The sequence below is a fragment of the Columba livia genome, chromosome 3 (assembly GCF_036013475.1).
Source record: "Columba livia isolate bColLiv1 breed racing homer chromosome 3, bColLiv1.pat.W.v2, whole genome shotgun sequence".
Taxonomy (NCBI): domain Eukaryota; kingdom Metazoa; phylum Chordata; class Aves; order Columbiformes; family Columbidae; genus Columba; species Columba livia.
Window position 1 is genome coordinate 3,359,912 of NC_088604.1, and position 21,094 is coordinate 3,381,005.

A 21,094-nucleotide genomic window follows, 5' to 3' on the forward strand; every position below is an offset into this window, starting at 1 on the left:
TTGTTTTTCCGACTTGACTTAGATGGTGTTACAAGCTACCAGCTCAGAGCAACAGGATTTTTAGATCCACTTCTCACTAGTCCGTGCTGCCAGATTTGCTCTACCTGTACCACTTGTGTAAGCTGGAGATGCATTTAGCCCTTGAGTTATATTGTCATCCCCCTTAGGTGTCACCAACCTGTCCCAGTTGTCCCTCAAGCAAAGGCCTCACAGTGGTAACTCCTGCCAGAATCTGTGGTACGGTTTGTTTCTTTCATCTGTTTTGGGTTTTTGCATGTGTTTTGGCTATTCTGGCTGTTAAGAGCCCAAAACTGGAGAGGTTAAAGAATGAACTGAAGTATTACAGAAGCAGTAAAAAGCCCTGGCGAATGGTAATTTTAACATATTTAATTCAAAAGGTAAGAAAAAATAAAACAGCAGGCGAGCACACAAACTTAATGTATCCTCTAATACTGATGCTACAGAACACAGCGAGCTCCCATTGAAGTCAAGCCACTCTAAGCTGAGTTTTACCATTCTCTAGATCAGGAGTCTAAAAATCCATAGCAAGTAAGTCATGCTGGTCAACAGAGCAGTGAAGTAAAGGGTGACGGAAACTTTTCTAGTGAGAAGCAGGTTCCTGGGGATACCAAATGCACAAAAAGCACCATTATATTGTTTTGCAGAATGTGCCACTAGGTCACCAGCCAGTAAAAAAAACTTAAAAACACTTTAAAAATGCAGCCTTCACAAGAACTGAATAGCTCAGGAGGGTTGAGTAGTAATCACATGAACACAGCTTTTGCACTGAAACAGAATATATTCGGAGTATAACTTTTTGGATAGGATACACCTCACTGTTATATGTCCCTTATGATTAGCGAGGAAAGAGGCACCTATTTCTACAAAGGGTTTGGCTTTATACATCTCCACTATCTTTGAAGACAGTGAATGCATCTGTTTGGCACTTGTGCCCAGATCTTCTACCAATAAAGTTGGGTGGGATTAAACGCCACCTTTCGTTTTCATTTGCTTTGATTCTTGGTAAAACTTATATTCACTCTTCCCAATAACACACAAGACATTACATGAGTCCGTGCTGAAAGGGACAAGTCATATACAGGAATAAGCAATCCACTCTTCTAAGTTTTAACCCCAAATCTGACAAACTCTGTAAACTGGGAATAATTATAATACCTAGGCACAAGATACTCAGTGCCTTTAAATGCAATTACTTTCTCTGACAATAAACATATAATAAAAAAGAAGGAAATATGTCAAAGATACCATCTTGGTGTTTTCCTGCTGTCTTCCTCTGGAACACACTGACTACAATTACATTTTTACACTGATTTCTTAAGGAAGCAAAGTTTCCACAATCATTCTGCACAGACACTTGTGTACATCATGCACTCCAGCAACTTTTTAATCCATCCTCAGAGAATCTGACAGGTTTCAAAGATATTAAGACTCTAAAATATTTCATGAGAACAAGCAGATGGACAGAGAAGGCCAACAGATCGGCGTGCACATGGACAGGGATTTCGGCACAAGTTCATCTCCTTTAGTCACACAGTGACAGGTTCTAGTATAAGTTGGGGAATGACCTATTAGAAGGCAGTGTAGGGGAAAGGGACCTGCGGGTCCTGGGGACAGCAGGGTGACCATGAGCCAGCACTGGGCCCTTGTGGCCAGGAAGGCCAATGGTACCTGGGGTGGGTTAGAAGGGGGTGGTCAGTAGGTCAGAGAGGTTCTCCTGCCCCTCTGCTCTGCCCTGGGGAGACCACACCTGGAATCTTGTGTCCAGTTGTGGCCCCTCAGTTCCAGCAGGACAGGGAACTGCTGGAGAGAGTCCAGCACAGCCACCAAGATGCTGAAGGGAGTGGAGCATCTCCCGTGTGAGGAAAGGCTGAGGGAGCTGGGGCTCTGGAGCTGGACAAGAGGAGACTGAGGGGTGACCTCATTAATGTTTACAGATATATAAAGGGTGAGTGTCAGGAGGATGGAGCCAGGCTCTTCTCGCTGACAACCAGTGACAGGACAACGGGTAATGGGTACAAACTGGAACTCAGGAGGTTCCACTTAAATTTGAGAAGAAACTTGTTGGGGGTGAGGGTGGCAGAGCCTGGCCCAGGCTGCCCAGGGGGTTGTGGAGTCTCCTTCTGTGCAGACATTCCAACCCGCCTGGACACCTTCCTGTGTAACCTCATCTGGGTGTTCCTGCTCCATGGGGGGATTGCACTGGATGAGCTTTCCAGGTCCCTTCCAACCCCTGACATTCTGGGATTTTGTGACTTGTTAGACACACAATGAGATGTTTTACTTAAATCAATCCATCTTTGCCCACTCCAACGGGTTTAAAAGTGTTCAATTTATTTTTTTTCCTTGCCGTCCCTTACTAAGGAGCTGGGATTTCCCTTAGGAGACTCTTCACTGTCCCGCTGACATCACGGCGAGGAAGCCTGTCGAAGAGTCAGCTCATGTCTTCCTTTTCCTAATTGAAGTTCTCACCCCCAGCACCGCTCCTGGCTTTTGCCTGCCCTGATTACTATCCCTTCCCTTCCTCTGTTCCTCCCTCCCCCGACCCCCAGATATTTATAGGCAGAGAGGTCACCTTTTTCTGCGACTTCTGAGATGAATGTCTCCAGTTCCTCCACTCTCTCCTTCTAGGACATGCCCTCTAACCCTGTCGCCCATTTTACTAAATCCTTTTGGACGCTCTCCAGGTTTTTGATGTCCTTTTTTCTGTTCTGCTTCTCGGTCCCAAATACCTCATGCTGCCTGCAGTCTCCAAAGCAGAACGGTGAAAAAAACCCAAACAAGTTAATTTTTAACTCATTTTTCTATTCTGCAGTTTTCTGTTCCCTGACCGTGCCAAAAAAAAAAATAGCAAATAAATCTGTGCAATAGAGACTTTTGTCACAAGTAAAAAAAACCCAGACTAAACTTATAAATGGCCTAAAAGTCACAACTGTGAAACCCACAGACGTGAATATGATTATTGGTATTTTGCAGAGAGAAAGTTGAAGTGAAGGGAGTGACATCAGTTTACCCGGAGCTTTGGTGAACCCACGGCAGAGCCAGGCTTTAATGGATTTTCAGTCCTGTCCCTTAAGATTAGCCAACATGCCTTTCTGATAAGTGCTGGGAAATGTAAGTCAGTTGAGGAAGTTCTGCAAAATGTGTCAGAAGACAATTTCCTGATTTAAAAAAAAGAACAACCATAAAGTGAAAAAGCAACAAGGGCGGATAGTTACATTTCTAATGACTAACGCGGAAGAAATCGCTACTAACTTGAGACGTTCGGGCTACTTGGATTAGGTGGTTTAAGGGAACTTACGCAGGTTTACATCCAAATTGCAAAAATTTGGAGGAAGCAGATTACTCTTGAACACAAGATTACTCTTGAACACAAGCCCTATGGGGAGAGGCTGAGGGAGCTGGGCTTGTTTAGTCTGGAGAAGAGGAGGCTTAGAGGTGAGCTCAGCACTCTCTAGAACTACCTGAAGGGCAGTTCTAGCCAGGTGGGGATTGGTCTCTTCTCCCAGGCAGTCAGCAATAGGACAAGGGGCCATGGGCTTCAACTCTGCCAGGGGAAATTGAGGCTGGCTATTAGAAAGCAATTCTTTGCAGAGAGAGTGGTCAGGCATTGGAATGGCTGCCCAGGGAGGTGCTGGACTCAGCGGCCCTGGAGGTTTTTCAACTGAGATTGGACATGGCACTTAGTGCCATGATCTAGTCAATGGACTGGAGTTGGACCAAGGGTTGGACTTGATCATCTCTGAGGTCTTTTCCAACCCAGTCCATTCTGTGATTCTGTGATACTCATCCAATGGCCTGAGACATGGTAACGCGATGGATGCAAAACATTCTCTGCATCTCAAACAGAGTCACTACAAACGCGCGGGCAAATCAGAATTACTCCCCCAGCCCCCAAAGCGAAATCAGTGCCAGAACCATGTTGTTCAGTGAGCAAGTTGGGACTGTCTGTAACTCATTCCCAAATCCTCAGTCTCACTCAGGAGCATTTTCTCCAGTGATAAGGCTTCATCAGGAAACACAGCTGGATGGAGGAAGGAAATTCTGAGAAGCAAAAAAAAAATAATAAAAAATAAAATAGTGGGGGTTCCAGGAAGTTCAACCAGATAGGAACTAATGGAATTTGTTTTTCTGTCTCCCCAGCTCCCAGTGTTCCTAAGCAAGTGCGAAAATCACAGGGAAAGTCTGGTAGATCTTACCCTGCAAAACAGGTCCTCAGTGCAGGTCTCCAGAGAGGATCATAATTACAATTCAATATTTTCGATCGCTTACTCTCCCTGGGAAAAAACTGCAGACGTTTTCAATTTAGGTCCATTCTGAAGCTCGCCTATTGTTTTCTTCCCCCCGTTTTTTGAATTGTATTTATTTTTTAAACAAAGGTCCCTGTGTAGTTTATTAAGGAGGCTTTAGTTGGACACTTGATTTATCAAAAATAAGTTGAAGAAAAAAAAAAGTACTATTATGCTTAACATTCGGGGCAGTTAAAGGTTGCGAGTGCCTATGATTAGTAACACATATCCCAGAACCATTAAAACAATAGATTAAAGCAGTATCTTGGTCTTATTTCTTCTAGAGAAACTCCTTCAGACCCTGCAAGCAGCATTTCCTCCCATATCCTTTGCAATTCCACTCTTCTGCAATCTTTACAATCCTCTAGGCAACTCCCTCTTCCTTTGATAAGGTAGATAATCCAAATTTCAACATCCTCACTTACCGCAGTAGTGTCAGTGTGAAACAAGAGAAAAGATCCATTAGCCAGGTCTGTCCTAGGCTACCGAGACAGTTTAAAAGTGAGTTTGAGATCAGCTCTGCAGTTAAGACAGCTCAGACTAAGGTAGCACAAAACATCTCCTGCCAAAGGCAGGTCAAGATCACAAAGCAATTACTAATAACCACACTAGAAAAGACTGAACACGACTAATTGGAACAGTGTCTCTTTGACATATCTGATTTGTTGAGACACCATTTATCACGGCAGCAGTTCAGAGGCGACGTATTTTTGACAAGTTCTCCAGAAGAGCCAGGATTATCTTATTGGTCCAGAGACCATGTCACTTGGTTTGAGCCCTTCCACTAGTTTCCACTCAACCATAAGCACAGGTGGAGTACCTGGGTTTTGCTTCCCACCGCCCCCCCCGCCCCTAATCTTAAGATCTTTGTGCATTCCAGATGTTCTTTAAGAACAGTTTGGTATAATACCAACCAACCAGCCAGCCATAGCACGACAGTGCCAATGAGCATCCACATAATAACCACTGCCAGTGTCTACTGCACGTGAGGTCATTTGTAGGAATAGAAAAGTTCAAAGGCCATGGGTAAAACGGTTCTTAGTAATAACAGAAGCTCTGCAACTCACTCAGATTAAAAACTTGGCCATAATGCCATCAATAGCATCAATCCTTAAACATTTCCATAACTTCCCCCATGTCTCTGATGCCTACAGAACTGCAAATGATCACCCAACTGAGTCCGTTTACATCATGTTTTGTTATTAAAAAATGTCCCCATGTTCTGCTCCTTAAGTGACTTCTCTCATCCACCCACTGAATTTTGTCGCAGGCTTTAATTGGAGCTTCAAGGGACAGATAGTCAAGGTCCTGAGCCTCTTGCTGTAGCTGATCCTGCTTTGAGTCTGGTTGATCTGGAGACCACCAGAGGTCTCCTCCAATCTCAGTATTTCTGTGATATTGTGAAAAGCAGCTCCTGCACCTTTCCATGAAGTTATATCCAAGATGGTTCTCGGACTGAAACAATCAGAAGCATGGGAAAGAGAATTATGCTGAATATCTTTGTCAAAAGATGACAACCCTACTGTGAGCTGAGGACAGATCGTTCAGTCCAAATCTAATCTGTATTGAATGCTTCTCAAACCGCACCTGTGAAAAAAAGAGGAGGAATCTAATACCTCGGAAAAAGCCTTAAAGATAGGACTTAAAGGATTAATACATCACTGGTACTTCCTTGTATCATCTCAATTGCAAATACAACTGGGAACCTACAGTCAGATTAATTGATAATACCAGTTCTAGCACCTGTGGAAGCATGGAAGATGTGCTGATCTACTCTGAACAGGGACAGCAGCAACCAACTAATGGTTGCAGGGGCTGCAATGAAAAGGGACTGTGCCCTAAAGACAGACCCCCAGGGCTCTGATGGACACCAGGACTCTTCCTACGTTATCTTTACACAGGAACAGATATGAAGAACTCACTTCCAGGAGAATGACAGCGCTTTCCTGCTCCTGTGGTGTGCTCTCTGCCACACTAGGGAAATGCCCAGTGCCTGAGGATTTCAAACCAGAACGCAAACACGCACAGAGAACAGCACTGCAAATCCTCCATTTGTGCCACCTTAAGGACCGAGCTCTGGAACATGATGGAAAGGGATCAGGAGAGTTCATGGGTGCAACGAAATGAAATTGCTCCGAGCTGGAGGGCCTGAGCAATGCGTTTTTGTGCTGTGCAAACTCCATAGATCTCTGATCCATGAAGAAAAGGAGAAGGAAAACAAAAAGCAATTGTGCTGGCTGTGGCTTTCTCTCCCTGTGGCTGCTTAGCAGCAGACGGTAGCCAGAAGACGACAATGCAGCTCCAAATTACATTACCTCCTGCCTGTATTTGCATGTGGAAATCTGGGTGCTTACCAGGGAACAGTCCATGACTTTTTGCCAGAACCTTGGACCATCAGCTCAGCGTTTAGTGAGGGGAAAAAGGAAATCTGCACCGTGGTCATCAGCCAATCGCTGCATCGGTGAAGGAATTAGCAAAAGCATGAACAAATCTATATACCTTTCACAAGCAGCCACGAATGCACATTATCTGCAGCGTCCATCAACAAAGGAACAGATGCTCCGCACGATTAAGTCCCAGAAGCAGCAACAGCACTTTGCAAACTTATATTCAGTTTCAAAAGATGCAGAACACACAGAGAGAACAAGACCGACTATTTGGGCAACTCACGGGTGGGCAAAATCTACTCTCTTCACTAGAATGTTCTTAGAAGAACTAAGAACATCTAAGATCTCATGGGCCTCAAGTCCCCAAATGCTAATTTCAAGTAAGTTAAGACGGGCCCTGTCGTGGCTCTCCCAGGCTCTTTCCTTTCAAGCCAAACTATGTGTTTTGTAATAAATATTCATAGTGTTTTTCGCAGTAGCAGACAAGACAGGACAGTTCTTAATTTAAATTACTTCTAACCTTCCAGTTTAATTCACTGTAACAGTATTTTTGTAGTTTAGAGAACAGTGCTCAGAAAACAGACGACGTTTTCCTGTCCTACCAATACTTTTAAAACCTACAGCCAATTCACAGAAATTATAACGCTATATGACATAACGGCAAAACCAAATCCTTAACTGTTCAAGACATCCCACTGAAGTATTCATTTTATAGTACAAGTTTTTCCAGTGAGGAATCCCCAGTCAGTCAATATTTGCTCTTCACAAGCTCCCTTATCATTCCTTAGCATTTACACAACTACAAGCCTTATATTCCTTTCACTACTACCCAGATCTCTTAACACGTTCTTCACTCTATTCCTCTCCTCCCAAAACTCACAGTGGCCTAAAGTGAAGTTACAGAGCAATTCTGAGTATTGCACGACCAGCAAAGTGTCAAACACAGGGTATTTCAGAAATTTCCGCTCAGTTTCAGGCCACATCTTTAACTACAAGAGACTCCAGAGACCTCTGAACTATCAGTGCTTGCAACATCTTCATTTGTACATTCCAGATGTTATCTTTTCCAAAGATTTTTTTCTGGACACATCAGTCACGTCGCAGCGCAAGTCTGTTATTTTATACACTGATATAGCAGGATTATTCTCTGCAAGTGCAAAATGCTAATGGACACATAAATAAAATAAACACTAATACAAACCTTGATCTCATCACATAAAACTGAGGAAAATTCTTCTTGTTAAATATTCACCAGCCTTCAAGCCACCTTTGAATCCTTTCTTCAAAGATGAGCAAGTATTTGCAGCTGTTCAGCCTTTCCCAACTCTTGTGAAAACAAGAGCAGTTTGTCAAGTTTGGCCAGTTGCTACTCAAAGGCAAATTTTATTTGGGATACTTGTGGATCTTTCAGATCAAGCAAATTTCTCTGCTTTGTGACCTGTGTTGTCTAAGAAGCATAGAATTAAAATACTGACTTTGCCGAACTTACGCTAATTCACAAAGATATGTATTAAATCCACTCGTTTCCTAGTGGTTCAGGGCACAGTCCTTCACCTGCAGCCTTCACATGGCAACAACAGTCATTTCACAGGCAGAAGACCCTGTGCTTTTGATGGGCACACGGTAATCTCATTAGCAGAAAGACATTTAAATGCGGTTTTGTTACAAGGGAAAGGTGAAGCCTCTTGTTTACCTGCGTCTTCATGCTCTTCTGTCGCTTCCCAAATATGCAGGACAGATCATCTTCACTGCGCAAAGAGAGATCTTTACCTGAAAGGGGTAAGGGAAGGAAAAATAACACCACAATTTCACATCTGGTGATGACAGGTATGTTTTGATAATATGTACTGTGACCCATGGAGGTAGAGAAATTGGTTTGGGAAGTGAAAAAAGATCAGGAGGAGAATGTTAAAGACACTAAAGGGCTGACCATGGCTGCCACATACTGTAGGAAATGTGCGTGTAGGGAAAGGCTGGTGAGGAGACAACCACAGTTCGTGGTTGCCCACAGGGAACCAAGGAACAGCAGCCTGTTTTCCCCCACCTGATGCTGCAATTATCATAGCAAGATGAGGGACGTAGCCTGCGCTACGCTAAAGGGGAAGAAGAATTGTAACCTCCTACATGGAAGAAAAGTTCAAGGAGAAACCGCACATCTTTGGATTCTCATGAGAATTCCCCATCTCTGACAGAGTGAGGGAGTTTATATATCCTTGATACAGTGGAAAAACAAATCCATCTTTACTCAGTGGGGGCTTGGCTTTGATTCGTGAAATTGCTTCTGAAAAGCAAAATCTCCATCTCTGCAACACACTGGATTATTCCAACTGAAAACTATTTCAAGGGTGAAGCAAAGATTTCTCTGATGTCCAGCAGGACCTTTATTCCCATCTGACTTGTGGGGTCAGCTGAATATCAGACACAGAGCAGGGAGGGGGAAGCAAAAGGGTGTGATGTGATATTCTGAGATACCAGCAAAAGCTTCGCTGATTACACAGTGCAGCAGCCTTTATATTGAGTTGTCCACAGCTTGTCTCAGAAAATTCTTTAAAACAACAGTCAGCAAAAGTTAACGAGACAAAATTAGTCCAGCTTACTAGGGGTCTTACTCCATTTGACTGTGTGATTCCAAAATCACTGACCTCAAAACAAAAACCAAGCACTTGTAATGGATTAAAACCAAAAAAATCTGACTATTCCACCTGCTGCTTCTTCTCAGGATCCTTAGTTGCCCACAGAGAGTAAGGAGACACATCAACCTAGAGGAGAGAGCGTTACCCAATTTTCTGGTATCTCATTGTATGGCCTCTGAACGTCTTCTTCCAGGCAAGCTGGATGAGAGTGGTGGCTGTTTTCAGCTTTATCTTGGCCATGGCTTGGAACATGAGACTTGAGTTTCCTGATGCTCCTACTGTCACCTCATGCTTTCTCTCCATGCCTTCCCCACCCCCAAAAATGTACACCCTCCCATTTTTGCGTTTTCTAGTAGAAAACCAACTTAGCTGACAGTCATAGAATCATTTTGGTTGGAAAAGACCCTCAAGATCATCGAGTCCAACCATTAACCTCCCACTGGCACTGACCCATATCCCTGAGAACCTCATCTCCACATCTGTTCAACCCTCCAGGGATGGTGACTCCAGCACTGCCCTGGGCAGCCTGTTCCAATGCCCCACAGCCCTTTGGGGAAGAAGTTTTTCCTAAAATCCAATCTAAACCCATCACACTTGTGCTCCAGCCCCTTCCCCAGCTCCGTTCCCTTCTCTCAACTTGCTCCAGCACCTCAAGGCCTTTCTTGGCGTGAGGGCCCCAAAACTGACCCGAGGATTTGAGTCCAAATACTCTGCAGCATCACAGTGGAACAGTTACTAGAAAAGCAATTAAAACCACTGTCTTAATCTCATCTCAATGGGTATTTCCCAGCTCCAAGCGTGGCTGCTAATGCTGTGTGTGGAGCCCACGTTCCTCCAGCAGCCAAACTACAGAACAGCACCAGGAACGGAAGCTGCATTTTCTATCGTTGCTGCTCCCTTCTCCCGCTTTTGTGGGAGCTCGTCTTGTTTAGTCTAAAAGGAAGCAGGATTGGACTCAAACAAGGGCCATAACAACAACAGCCTTTTCAAACAACTTTTCCTCTTTCCCTCAAAAAGGACAATTTCCCTATTTTAGACCACAGGGGGTACAATCAAACAGATTGTACCTACCTTATAGAAGCCAAACAAATAAGGGATATTGTTAATCTGAAAGCCTTGCTCCATATTTTACATGGTCAAAACACACTTCTTTTTTCTCTATACTTAGTAAAAGGTTAAATCCAAATCAAAATAAATCCTCTTTGCTACTACCTCAAACAGGCCATGGCCTCTGTACTTGCAAGCCCTGAATCAAATTAATTGTTTAATGTCGTAAAGCAGCAGGGTCATGTTAACACGTGTGATTCTAGGCTGAATTATTTAATATTAAAAAAACCCCAAACCCCAATATCAGAATTTGGCTTTTATTCCGACGTGAGTTACTTGTGGGTTAGCAGAGGTATTTGTTATCAGAAGACATTACATGGACCTTTAAGTACAATAAATTAGCCATTACTGGAAAACAATCCTATTCATATGGTAAAACGCATAGATACACACAACATGTGTATATGGATGCGTGAATGGGAATAGCAACCAGCAGAGAAATAAGAGCAAGGGATCAAATAATGGCCAAGTGCCAAAACCAGGGAGAGCTGAATTGTCATCACTCCAAGAAAGAAAGAAATGACTAAACTCCGTGAGTTCTTGATATAGTTTTTCCGGCCACCAACCGCTGTCCTAATTTATCCAATAAAGCATCTGATAGATGTAAGAGGGCTTTCCTCTTCCTGCATTCAGGTTTAATCTGATCTTATCCACATGATCTCTTAGCAGGGGTTATTGGAGATTGCGGGGACTAGTGCGGTGCCCAAGTAACTTTGGCATCACCTTTGTCTCCCCCTCCCACCCTTGGCCACACACAGATCACTCAGAATATCCCCTGGTCCTTTATTCAGCTGATGAAACTGTTTGATTCAACAATATCAGCCTAAACCCATTCAAAATTGTCCAAAATAAAGAGGAACGGTGTATTATAGCTTTAAGTAAGCTGCTGCAGGGGGTATTTCTAAACCCAGATTTTACTTGCCAAATTTAGTCCCCAGAAGGCAACGGATCACCTTGACACTCTTTTTTTCATTCCCCTAATCTTGGCTAGAGCTTATGAAACAACAAAACTCCTCTTACCTTTCGCAAACTTCATATAATGGACACGTTTCTTGGAAGATTTGGATTTTTCTTCGAGACTGAAGGTCTTCTTCTGATTATTCGCTGGGGGCTCTAAAAACAAACCAAACCAGGTTCCAACCACCAAATTCAAACATCAGTGTATTTAACTTTCTTGCTCAAAACCAAGTCTCAACAACTTACCACAATATATTACTGAATAAAACACACTAAGTTTTGTCTGAGACATGTTACTGCTCCATTTTATTTTTGCCACATCCCCTTCCTTTCCCATTTCCAATCTAACGTAATTCAAAAAGGCAGGTACAAGGCAAAGTCAAATTTAGCACCATTTCTACGGTAAGAAAAGAATAATAGGCCTGGGTTTATTGTGCTGTTTGTTACAAAATATGTCCAGTATCAGAGTCTGAGAAAGATTTAAGAAACAGCACAGACTGAAATACTGAACCTGACTGGGTAGAAGGAAAATATCACTCAGAGAGGCTTTCCACTTTAAATATTACACGAAGTATCTCTACCCGGACATAGCCTGATACGTCTGTGTAAGGAAATTAAACAGTGGCGGAGCTTTTCTGAACAGATCGCCACATCCACACTATTCAATTTGCCATCATTCCAGAAGAGGGGCTGCGTCTAAACTGTCTGCTGGGAATGGTCTCTGGGCTTGGCCAAGTCCCAGGTTCACTGTGGAGTTGTTTGGGAGGATGTTCGCTCACACAGGTCAAAACCATGTGAAGGATTAGTGTGACTGTTTAATGGAAGAGATATCAAGTTCTTGTGCTGTGGCAGGTTAATTTACTGGTACAGACTCTTTGCATCCACAGAGCCTGCTAATTTCAAATCAATTCTCAGAAGGAGGAAGCTGCTGTGTGGTTAATAACTACTTTATTAGTCCTGCCCTGAAAAGAAACAGGCACCACAGATTCTCAGCTCTGTCAGTCTAGAAAACGCTACTCTGGTGTATTTGTTTCTTCCCAGCAGCAACTGGGATGGGAAGGGAAATCAACCCATAGCCCGAGGCCAAGCTGAGTCACCTTTCTCATATGATTCCACCCCTGAAAGCTCTGCAGACCAAGGTTTTTCTGACACTGGAATTACAGCACTTCACTGTTTGATAGGTAGTGACACCTGAGGATAGAACCACTGACCTAAAGGTGAAACCCGCAGCCTGGAGCGGGACAGCGGACGACCAGAATGCAGCCTGAGATCTACTCTTCATTTACACACTAAGTCCTAAAGAGAGGAGGAACGACTAACAAACCCAGTTTTAAACAGAGTTCGCAATCAAGTCGAAAATTCTTAATAAAAATGGCCTATGGGGAAAGGAAGCACCACAACTAAAGTATCTTGAGCAGAGATGAGGCACTTTTGAGTGCTTTCCAGTCCGCTCGTACCGAAAGGAACATTATACAGCAAAGGATTTCCTCCTCTGCTTTACTCTTCCAATGAAAGGGGCAGCAGCTCCACCTTGTGCCTTTGAGGGGGAATTTCACTACTGAGACGTGCTGGCACTTGCAATGAACAGGTGGGTACATCCCCGTGTCCTCTGGTGACTGGTAAATCCCCTGACAAACCGAGCAAGCACTGCTGGAATATTAATGTGCTTTTTAAAGCAATTTAGTTATAGCAATAAAGCCACGCGTCATTTCTACAGCAAAGCTGATATAGATGAATATTCTAAAGCAGGTTACAGACACAGCCAGCGTGTCGTTGCCCCATTTTACGAATAGGAAAGGGACAGTCATCATCACTTAGTGTTGTAGCAAAAGAGCCAAGAATCAAAACTTCTCACTGGGTGCTCAGCTAGTTAAAATAACAAAATAAAAAGAAAGCCAAAACCATGCACATGAAGGATATTTGAATGTTGGCAAACGAACCACCATAGGGCTCTTCCGTTCCGATCTCTAATTGCAATCCAACTCTGGCAATGCCACCAGTTATTTAAGAACAATGAAGTTTTTCAGCTGACTTTTAATGCAATTTGGAACTGGATGATGGCCAATAATGTAACACTCGATTCTGTAGCGCAGCTGCAGGCAGAGTTATCTGGATGAGTTTTGCCAGCTTAAACAATTGCCAAAAAAACAAGTTTCAGAGCAATGCTTGCAGTCTGCAAAATCACCCAATGTGATTTTGACTGGGAATTTTCAACGCGCACCCAAATTTGTCCTTGGTGATTGAAAACGCTTCTCCCAGCTACTAAAAAGATCAAGGAAAAACAACTAAAACAAGGAAAAACATGATTTTCAGGGGCCACTTTGCATTGGATGACCTGGGGAACGCTGCGCAGGTTTAGGAAGGAGCAGCCTTGCTCAATGAACCTATTTCTGTGCTGACTCACGGTGTCCTTGGGCAAGTCGTTTCAGCTCTCTGCTCACCAGCTTGCAGCTTTCCCACCAGTTCCACCTAACTGATCTTCCCAGGGCTCAAGTTGGAACTTGGGCACGAGTTATAAAGGTAAAAAGGAACCTTTGGAATTTCCCTACAATACGCTCTTCTACCTCTCGAGTGCTTCTACTACAGCACCTAGTGCTGTGTGGCCTCAGACCATGACCAGGGCTCCAACACACAAGGGTAACTTGTAATTAAACAAATTTAACCAAAAAAAAATTAGGTAAGAAGGAATTAAAAAAATACCTGCATCAGCTTCAGAATTTCAATCCTGGTTTACTAATATTAGAAACAAAGTTTGATTCTTCTTGCTAACTAATTTTCCTCTTTCTGCGTTTCCTCTCCTAGAAAACGTTCTGTGCTCAGATGTTAAGAATAAATGAATGAATGAATGAACAGTTGCTAAATTCACACAGCTGGTAATTCTGCCACCAGCAGCATGTGGACAGGCTGCTGTGTCCAAATAAGCCCCTTGGTTTAACAACACTCCACAGAGAGTTATTTAGATACACGATCAGTTTAAACTTGAGACACATATCAGTCTAACTAAAGGAGAAATGATAAACCCTTTGATGTGCATGACTCTTTCTGTAAGCTCACACCCACCAGTTTAGCGTAACTTCGCTTTTACAAATCACGGTCAAGCTGTACAAGGCTTTTTGAAATCAAAAGACTTTACAAATAGCCCTTTTGGGAAAGTTGTGCAGTTTCCCCACTTGTGGGCTCTACATCAGGGCTACAAAAATGACATTATACCACACTCCAAACAGATGCATAACTCTGAGTCAAAAGCTAAGAAGCAGCTCTCTGAGGACAGGAAAATAGGTATTTAAGAAAGCACCAAAGCGCAGAAGCCAGGTGTGACAGTTCATTTGTAAAAGGAAGGCAAACACATTGCAATGGTGAATGAGTATGTCATGAGCCTTCATGCTGGCTCCGGTTGCTTTAAAAAGAAACAAGTACTGCTGTAGTATATCCCAGCAAAAGGTCCCTTGTGTTGTGGTCCCGGATAAAATAAACGAGTCCAAAATTCTATGTTTGCTTTCCCCAATAAAAAAGTGTTTAATAGAAACCAAGAGCAAAATCGGTCCACCAAGATCTACACACCCAGGTGGACAAACCTGATCGTGGTCATGGATGGCAACACGTCCTTCAGCTCCTACTGATTTTGGGGGAGAAGGGGAAGAAGGAGTTGTCAGCCCCACCAAGGAGATTATCAGCAGCCCAAAGGATTAGGCCTCAGCTAGGCTTTTAAGACAAAGAACTGAAACTCCTGCTTCCAGCTTCCAGCATCTGATTGAGAAAAACATGAACCTACCTGTTTTACCCTGTCCGTGGCAATCGTTCAGTTCAGCCAGAAGCTGGTTGAAGTCATCCTGATGAGCAATCCAGTTGTCCTGTAAACATCACCCACATGAATACAAGGCGAGTTTTGAGAGCTAGCAGAAGCTTTGCTAAAACAGATGCTAAGCCTCCGCACTCTAAGAAATAACTTCATTGCAAATACTCAGTCCTCGTTGGTGGAAGGGATCCTGAGCAGCTCCACAGGTGGCAATGCTAACAACAGCTCGCTACGGTCACTTCAAAGTGTAGAAGTGATAAGGGTTGTGTTTGTAAGTCCTTAAACAATACCGAGCTGCTCCTGGCTCTGCGTGTCCCCCGTCTGTGCAAGATGTTTTCAAAAGTAGGCAGGAAATACTAGTGTGATTTTTTTTTTCCCAGCAACAAAGTTATTTAAGACGTTGGTTATGAGACAAGCAACTTTAGGATCACATTTTGCTCTGCCTGTGTACCTGAACTCCAGTCACTAAAGGGACTGTATCAGGAAGAAGGACAGAAAGCATAAAGCCAAGCTGGGTAGAAGACAGAGGGAGGACACAAGTATTTCAGTAATTTGTTTGGAAGCAAACAAACAAACCAACCAACCAAAAAAACCTCATGCTGAACAGCCTCACTGTAACTCTTCCAAGCAGGTACTTACTCCTAAAACATTCAGCAAAGCAGAACTGAACTCCAAGCCAAGAGTTTCTGCAGAGTTGTTCACATAGGTATGTGCTGCCACCAGGTGTGACAACAGATTTCCCCAACGTCCCACTACAAACATTGTGCCTTAGCGGAAATGGGAGACATTTCCTTACCTGGGTCTAGTGCTCACCTCGTGATTGACGGTTGCTCCTAACCCCAGCATATTGTTTTTCACCTGAACCTTGATATGTTCTGTATTTCCTTGTTCCTGAGCTCCAAGACCCTAATGAGGATTTAACAGTAAAAATGTAAGGATTTTACAGTGGTGACTACGCCAACTAGAGCTCTTTTACTGTAAGAGAATTTGCAATGAAATACAGCAAGAAACCACAACTTACTATTTATTTGCAACTGAATTCATTCAGAGGCATTAGCACATATGAGATATTAAAGTTTTTTTTAATTTACTACTTAAGCCTCCAGCAAAGTATTATAAACACTAAAACAGCAACGACATTAGGTAGTTGGGTGAGTAATCAGGAAGCCACCTGACACTCCCAGGCAAGTCCAAAGCGCTTATCATTTTAAAACAAGACGCTACACAAGAAGAACATGCCTCTCACCAAAAATACCTCCGTCACTGGGAAAGCAGCTGCGTGGTGGCTGTAAAACAGATGCCACATGTAATAGAATGTACAACACAGAACGAAGTTAAATGGGAGGGAAGGTGGTGGTGGGGAGGATCAAACTGGAGCTAGCAGGACATGAAGAACTTCTTCCATCTCATTCACACTCATAATTTGATGAAGATATTGGGTTGGGTTCGCCTATCCTAAAAACCATCATCATCCAAATCCAGGAAGCAATCTTTAGGCCCAGTATTATCTTTCTTAATTGTATGGTCAGGAGACAAAAAGGCAAAGCATTTGGTTTAAAAAGTTATTCCAGGAATTTACTCACCTTTTCCCTAATCTGTAAGCAGTAACAAATCACCACCCAAGTGTACAGACATCATAAATATGAACATGGTGGAGAGAAGCCCTGGGCAAATCAAATACTTGAAGCAATGAGGCATATTTGAAAAAGGCTGTTGCTCTTACAAATCCAGTGGAGTTTATTTAGTCAGTGGGGTGGAAAATTTGCCTTCAAACTTCTGCTAACCAAAAAGTATGGAAGCAAGCAGGACACTTGGCTCCACATCCTGCTGTGACCCAATTCCAACCCAACTAATAACAGGACTAAGTGTAAGCAGCTTAATTTCACTGCCCAGATGGGCTTTTGCCCATTAATTTGATCAAGCTAAGGTTCCATTTCTCTGAGTTTGTAGTAAAATAGAGACATAAATCCTTCTCATACAGCTCTAACTGTTGTAAAGGAAGATCTGACAGCTCAAGTAGGAAAATTATTGTGAAGAAGATGCAGGGGTATGACAGACAGAGAAGCTGGCTGCCCCAAATACAATCACAATATTTAACAACATTTTTTTCTACTTTGGTTTACATATTTCTTTTGATCTTAGACACGTAAAACACCTACACATATAATTTACTTTAAAAGTACTCAAGCTCCATTATATATATATATATATATATATATATATATATATAAGTACTCAAGCTCCATAAGCTCCATAAATATAAGTTGGGGAATGACCTATTAGTGAGCAGCGTAGTGGAAAGGGACCTGGGGGTCCTGGGGACAGCAGGATGACCATGAGCCAGCACTGGGCCCTTGTGGCCAGGAAGGCCAATGGTACCTGGGGTGGGTTAGAAGGGGGTGGTCAGTAGGTCAGAGAGGTTCTCCTGCCCCTCTGCTCTGCCCTGGGGAGACCACACCTGGAATATTGTGTCCAGTTGTGGCCCCTCAGTTCCAGCAGGACAGGGAACTGCTGGAGAGAGTCCAGCGCAGCCACCAAGATGCTGAAGGGAGTGGAGCATCTCCCGTGTGAGGAAAGGCTGAGGGAGCTGGGGCTCTGGAGCTGGACAAGAGGAGACTGAGGGGTGACCTCATTAATGTTTACAGATGTATAAAGGGAGAGTGTCAGGAGGATGGAGCCAGGCTCTTGTCGGTGACAACCAATGATAGGACAAGGGGTAATGGGTACAAACTGGAACACAGGAGGTTCCACTTAAATTTGAGAAGAAACTTGTTGGGGCTGAGGGTGACAGAGCCTGGCCCAGGCTGCCCAGGGAGGTTGTGGAGTCTCCTTCTCTGCAGACATTCCAACCCACCTGGACACCTTCCCGTGTAACCTCATCTGCTCCGGCGGGGGGATTGGACTAGACGGTCCTTCGAGGTCCCTTCCAATCCCAGACATCCTGTGATTCTGTGATTTCAAAAGTCTGGTCTAAAGCCTAGTGAAGTCAAGGCCTGGTCCTCGACTTCGGCAGCCTTTGAATCTGGTACCACTGCTTGTTCACTAAATTAAAGGCAGTTAGAAGCCAAATTTTAGGTGCTAACTGCAGGCCAACAAAGGCAACAGCAGGCTACACTAAAAAATCCAAGAATCCATTTCTTTTCCTAAGTTTTAATGCATTCACGGAATTGAGAGTGATCCTAATTTTATTCCTTCAAAAAAAAGACTGGGAGAGGAATTAAATAAATATAGCGGGGGGTCTCTGCGCATTCACTTCATTAAACACACTGTGGTGCAGATGCAAATCTCAGCTTTGCTGAGGCACCTTTGTGGAAGTTAAACTGCTTTTAAGAGGCAGCTGAGTAGTCTGTGGCTGTGCTGACCTAGAGATTATTCTTAGAGGTAGAAACCAGTCACCTCACCCCACAAGTACAGGCTGGAGCCGGGAAGAAATATAGCTCACATAATGCTGCATTTTGGCCATCTAGAGAACAGATCATAACTAACATTTAAAAACAGGTAAAAGATTAAAACAGGTCACGGAGTTGCTTTAAACAGTACCAAAAGCCAGACAGACAATTGAGGCCATAAAGGCAACTAAAGCCTTTAACCACTGCCGGATTTAAGATGCCAACTCCTGCTCTTACTTGGAGACACTACCTTATCAAAACAAGGGGAGAAAAACCAGAAAGCAGGACAGACATAGAATCACAGCATCCCAGACTGGTTGTGGTTGAAGGGACCTCTGGAGATCCCCCAGTCCAACCCAGCTGCTCACGCAGGGTCACAGAGCAGATCACACAGGTGGGTCCAGGCGGGTTTGAATGTCTCAGAGAAGGAGACTCCACACCCGCTCTGGGCAGCCTGGGCCAGGCTCTGGCACCTCCCAGCAAACAAGTTTCTGCTCATGTTCACATGGAGCCTCCTGTGTTTCAGTCTGTGCCCGCTGCCCCTCACCCTGGCGTTGGGCACCACTGAACAGAGTCTGGAGATATTGATCACAACATTGAACAGATCCATCTTAGCTTCTCCAGCTCAACAGCCCCAGCTCTCTCAGTCTCCTCATCACAAAGATGCTCCAGACCCCTCAGCATCTTTGTGTCCCTCCGCTGGACTCCCTCCAGTAATTCCTTGTCCTTCTTCAACTGGGGAGCCCAGCACTGGACCCACAACTGCAGATGGGGCCTCCCCAGGGCAGAGCAGAGGGGGAGGAACAACCTCCCTGACCTGCTGCTCACACTCTTCCTCATGCACCCCAGGTCCCATTGGCCTCTTGGCCACAGGGCACATTGGTGACTCACCGTCACCCTGTTGTCCACCACAACTCCCAGGTCCTTCTCTGCAGAGCTGCTTTCCAGCAGCTCAACCCCAACTTGTGCTGGTGCCTGGGGTTGTTCCTCCCCAGGGGCAGGACCCTGCACTTGCCCTCGTTGAACTTCATCAGGTTCTTCTCGGCCCATCCAGCCTGGCCAGGTCTCTCTGGATGGCAGCTCAGCCTCTGCTTGGTCAGCCCTTCCTCCCAGTTTGGTCTCATCAGCAACACAAGGCACAAGCACCTTTTAAACAAACTGCAGAAATCTAAAATTGCTCAAATTCTCTGTGCACTTAGAAAAATAAATTAAATAGCAATAACATAGCTGTTTTAAACACTGAGATCAAGAGTCCACCGGCAGTGTTCCACCTTTCAGTAGACAACTCTCCATTAGATCATACCTTTCCTTTGGACCAGCCCATCTTTTCCAGCATCTTCTGACCAAACTTCGAGTCATCCTTACTCCAAGCGCTGTTTCGTGGATCCACAGACCACTTCTGCTTTCTGCGGGCTGGAGCAGAAAGGAAAAAAATTCAAACAGGCTCTGTTCACATTGCCACAGTGTTTTCAGTATTTTTTTTCAATTCAATAAAAGCTCTTCATTTAAAATAAAAAAACAACAAAAAAACAACAAAACAGAATCTGTACCGGATCAAACACATTCTGGAGGTGTAAGTTTCCCAAACCTTATATTGCAAAAACAAAAAAATCCAGCAAAACTTTTAATTATTAATGTGAAGGATACCAAAGTAAAATTGCTATGGAAGTGTCATTTCCAAGGATGGGCTGCAATCCAGGGAAGGCTTTAAGGATTACCAGTTAGGTGTACAGGCCTAAATTCCATATTTATTCCAACTTCTTTTTACAAAATCACAGAATCAACTGGGTTGGAAAAGACCTCAGAGGTCACGAAGTCCAACCCTTGGTCCAACTCCAGTCCATTGACTAGATCATGGCACTAAGTGCCATGTCCAATCTCAGTTGAAAAACCTCCAGGGCCGCTGAGTCCAGCACCTCCCTGGGCAGCCATTCCAATCCTGACCACTCTCTCTGCACAGAATTGCTTTCTAATAGCCAGCCTCAATTTCCCCTGGCAGAGTTGAAGCCCATGGCCCCTTGTCCTATTGCTGATGCCTGGGAGAAGAGCCCAATCCCCACCTGGCTAGAACTGCCCTTCAGGTAGTTCTAGAGAGTGCTGAGCTCACCTCTAAGTCTCCTCTTCTCCAGACTAAACAAGCCCAGCTCCCTCAGCCCCTCCTCTTACGTCTGGCTTCAACATGAAATCTATAGGGGGTGAGACCTCAGCACTGACTTTCTCAGTCCTGGACAATATCCACCGGCCAGCCTTTCTTTTAACCAATAGATATAAGTTTTTAATATTTGTCTTCATAACAAATGCCAACTCCAAAATCAGACATAAGTGACTAAGAGAAGCTGAATTACAGAACACAAACCAGTGGGATTTCAGCTTTTGGATTTGCCATGGCATGGTTTATTTGGAAACCTGAAAATCACCGGAAATTATTGCAGGTGTTAAGAGATCCAAAGGAGAATCGCGGCTCCTTTGTCTTGTGCCGAGTATTAAAAAAATGACAGTCCCCCAGGCCCACGTGCGT

General features: G+C 44.0%; 1 protein-coding gene across 1 annotated transcript in view; it reads right to left on the reverse strand.

Annotated features, from left to right (window-relative positions):
- PINX1 (PIN2 (TERF1) interacting telomerase inhibitor 1) overlaps positions 1 to 21,094 on the reverse strand; it is a 73,007-nt gene that overhangs the window by 46,364 nt on the left and 5,549 nt on the right. The window contains exons 2-6 of the mRNA XM_005507216.3: positions 19,880 to 19,989; positions 16,001 to 16,093; positions 15,164 to 15,242; positions 11,455 to 11,547; positions 8,388 to 8,464 (exon numbers count right to left, since the gene is read on the reverse strand). Of these exons, the coding sequence (XP_005507273.2) occupies positions 8,388 to 8,464; positions 11,455 to 11,547; positions 15,164 to 15,242; positions 16,001 to 16,093; positions 19,880 to 19,989 (452 nt within the window). The remainder of the gene's footprint in view (positions 1 to 8,387; positions 8,465 to 11,454; positions 11,548 to 15,163; positions 15,243 to 16,000; positions 16,094 to 19,879; positions 19,990 to 21,094) is intronic.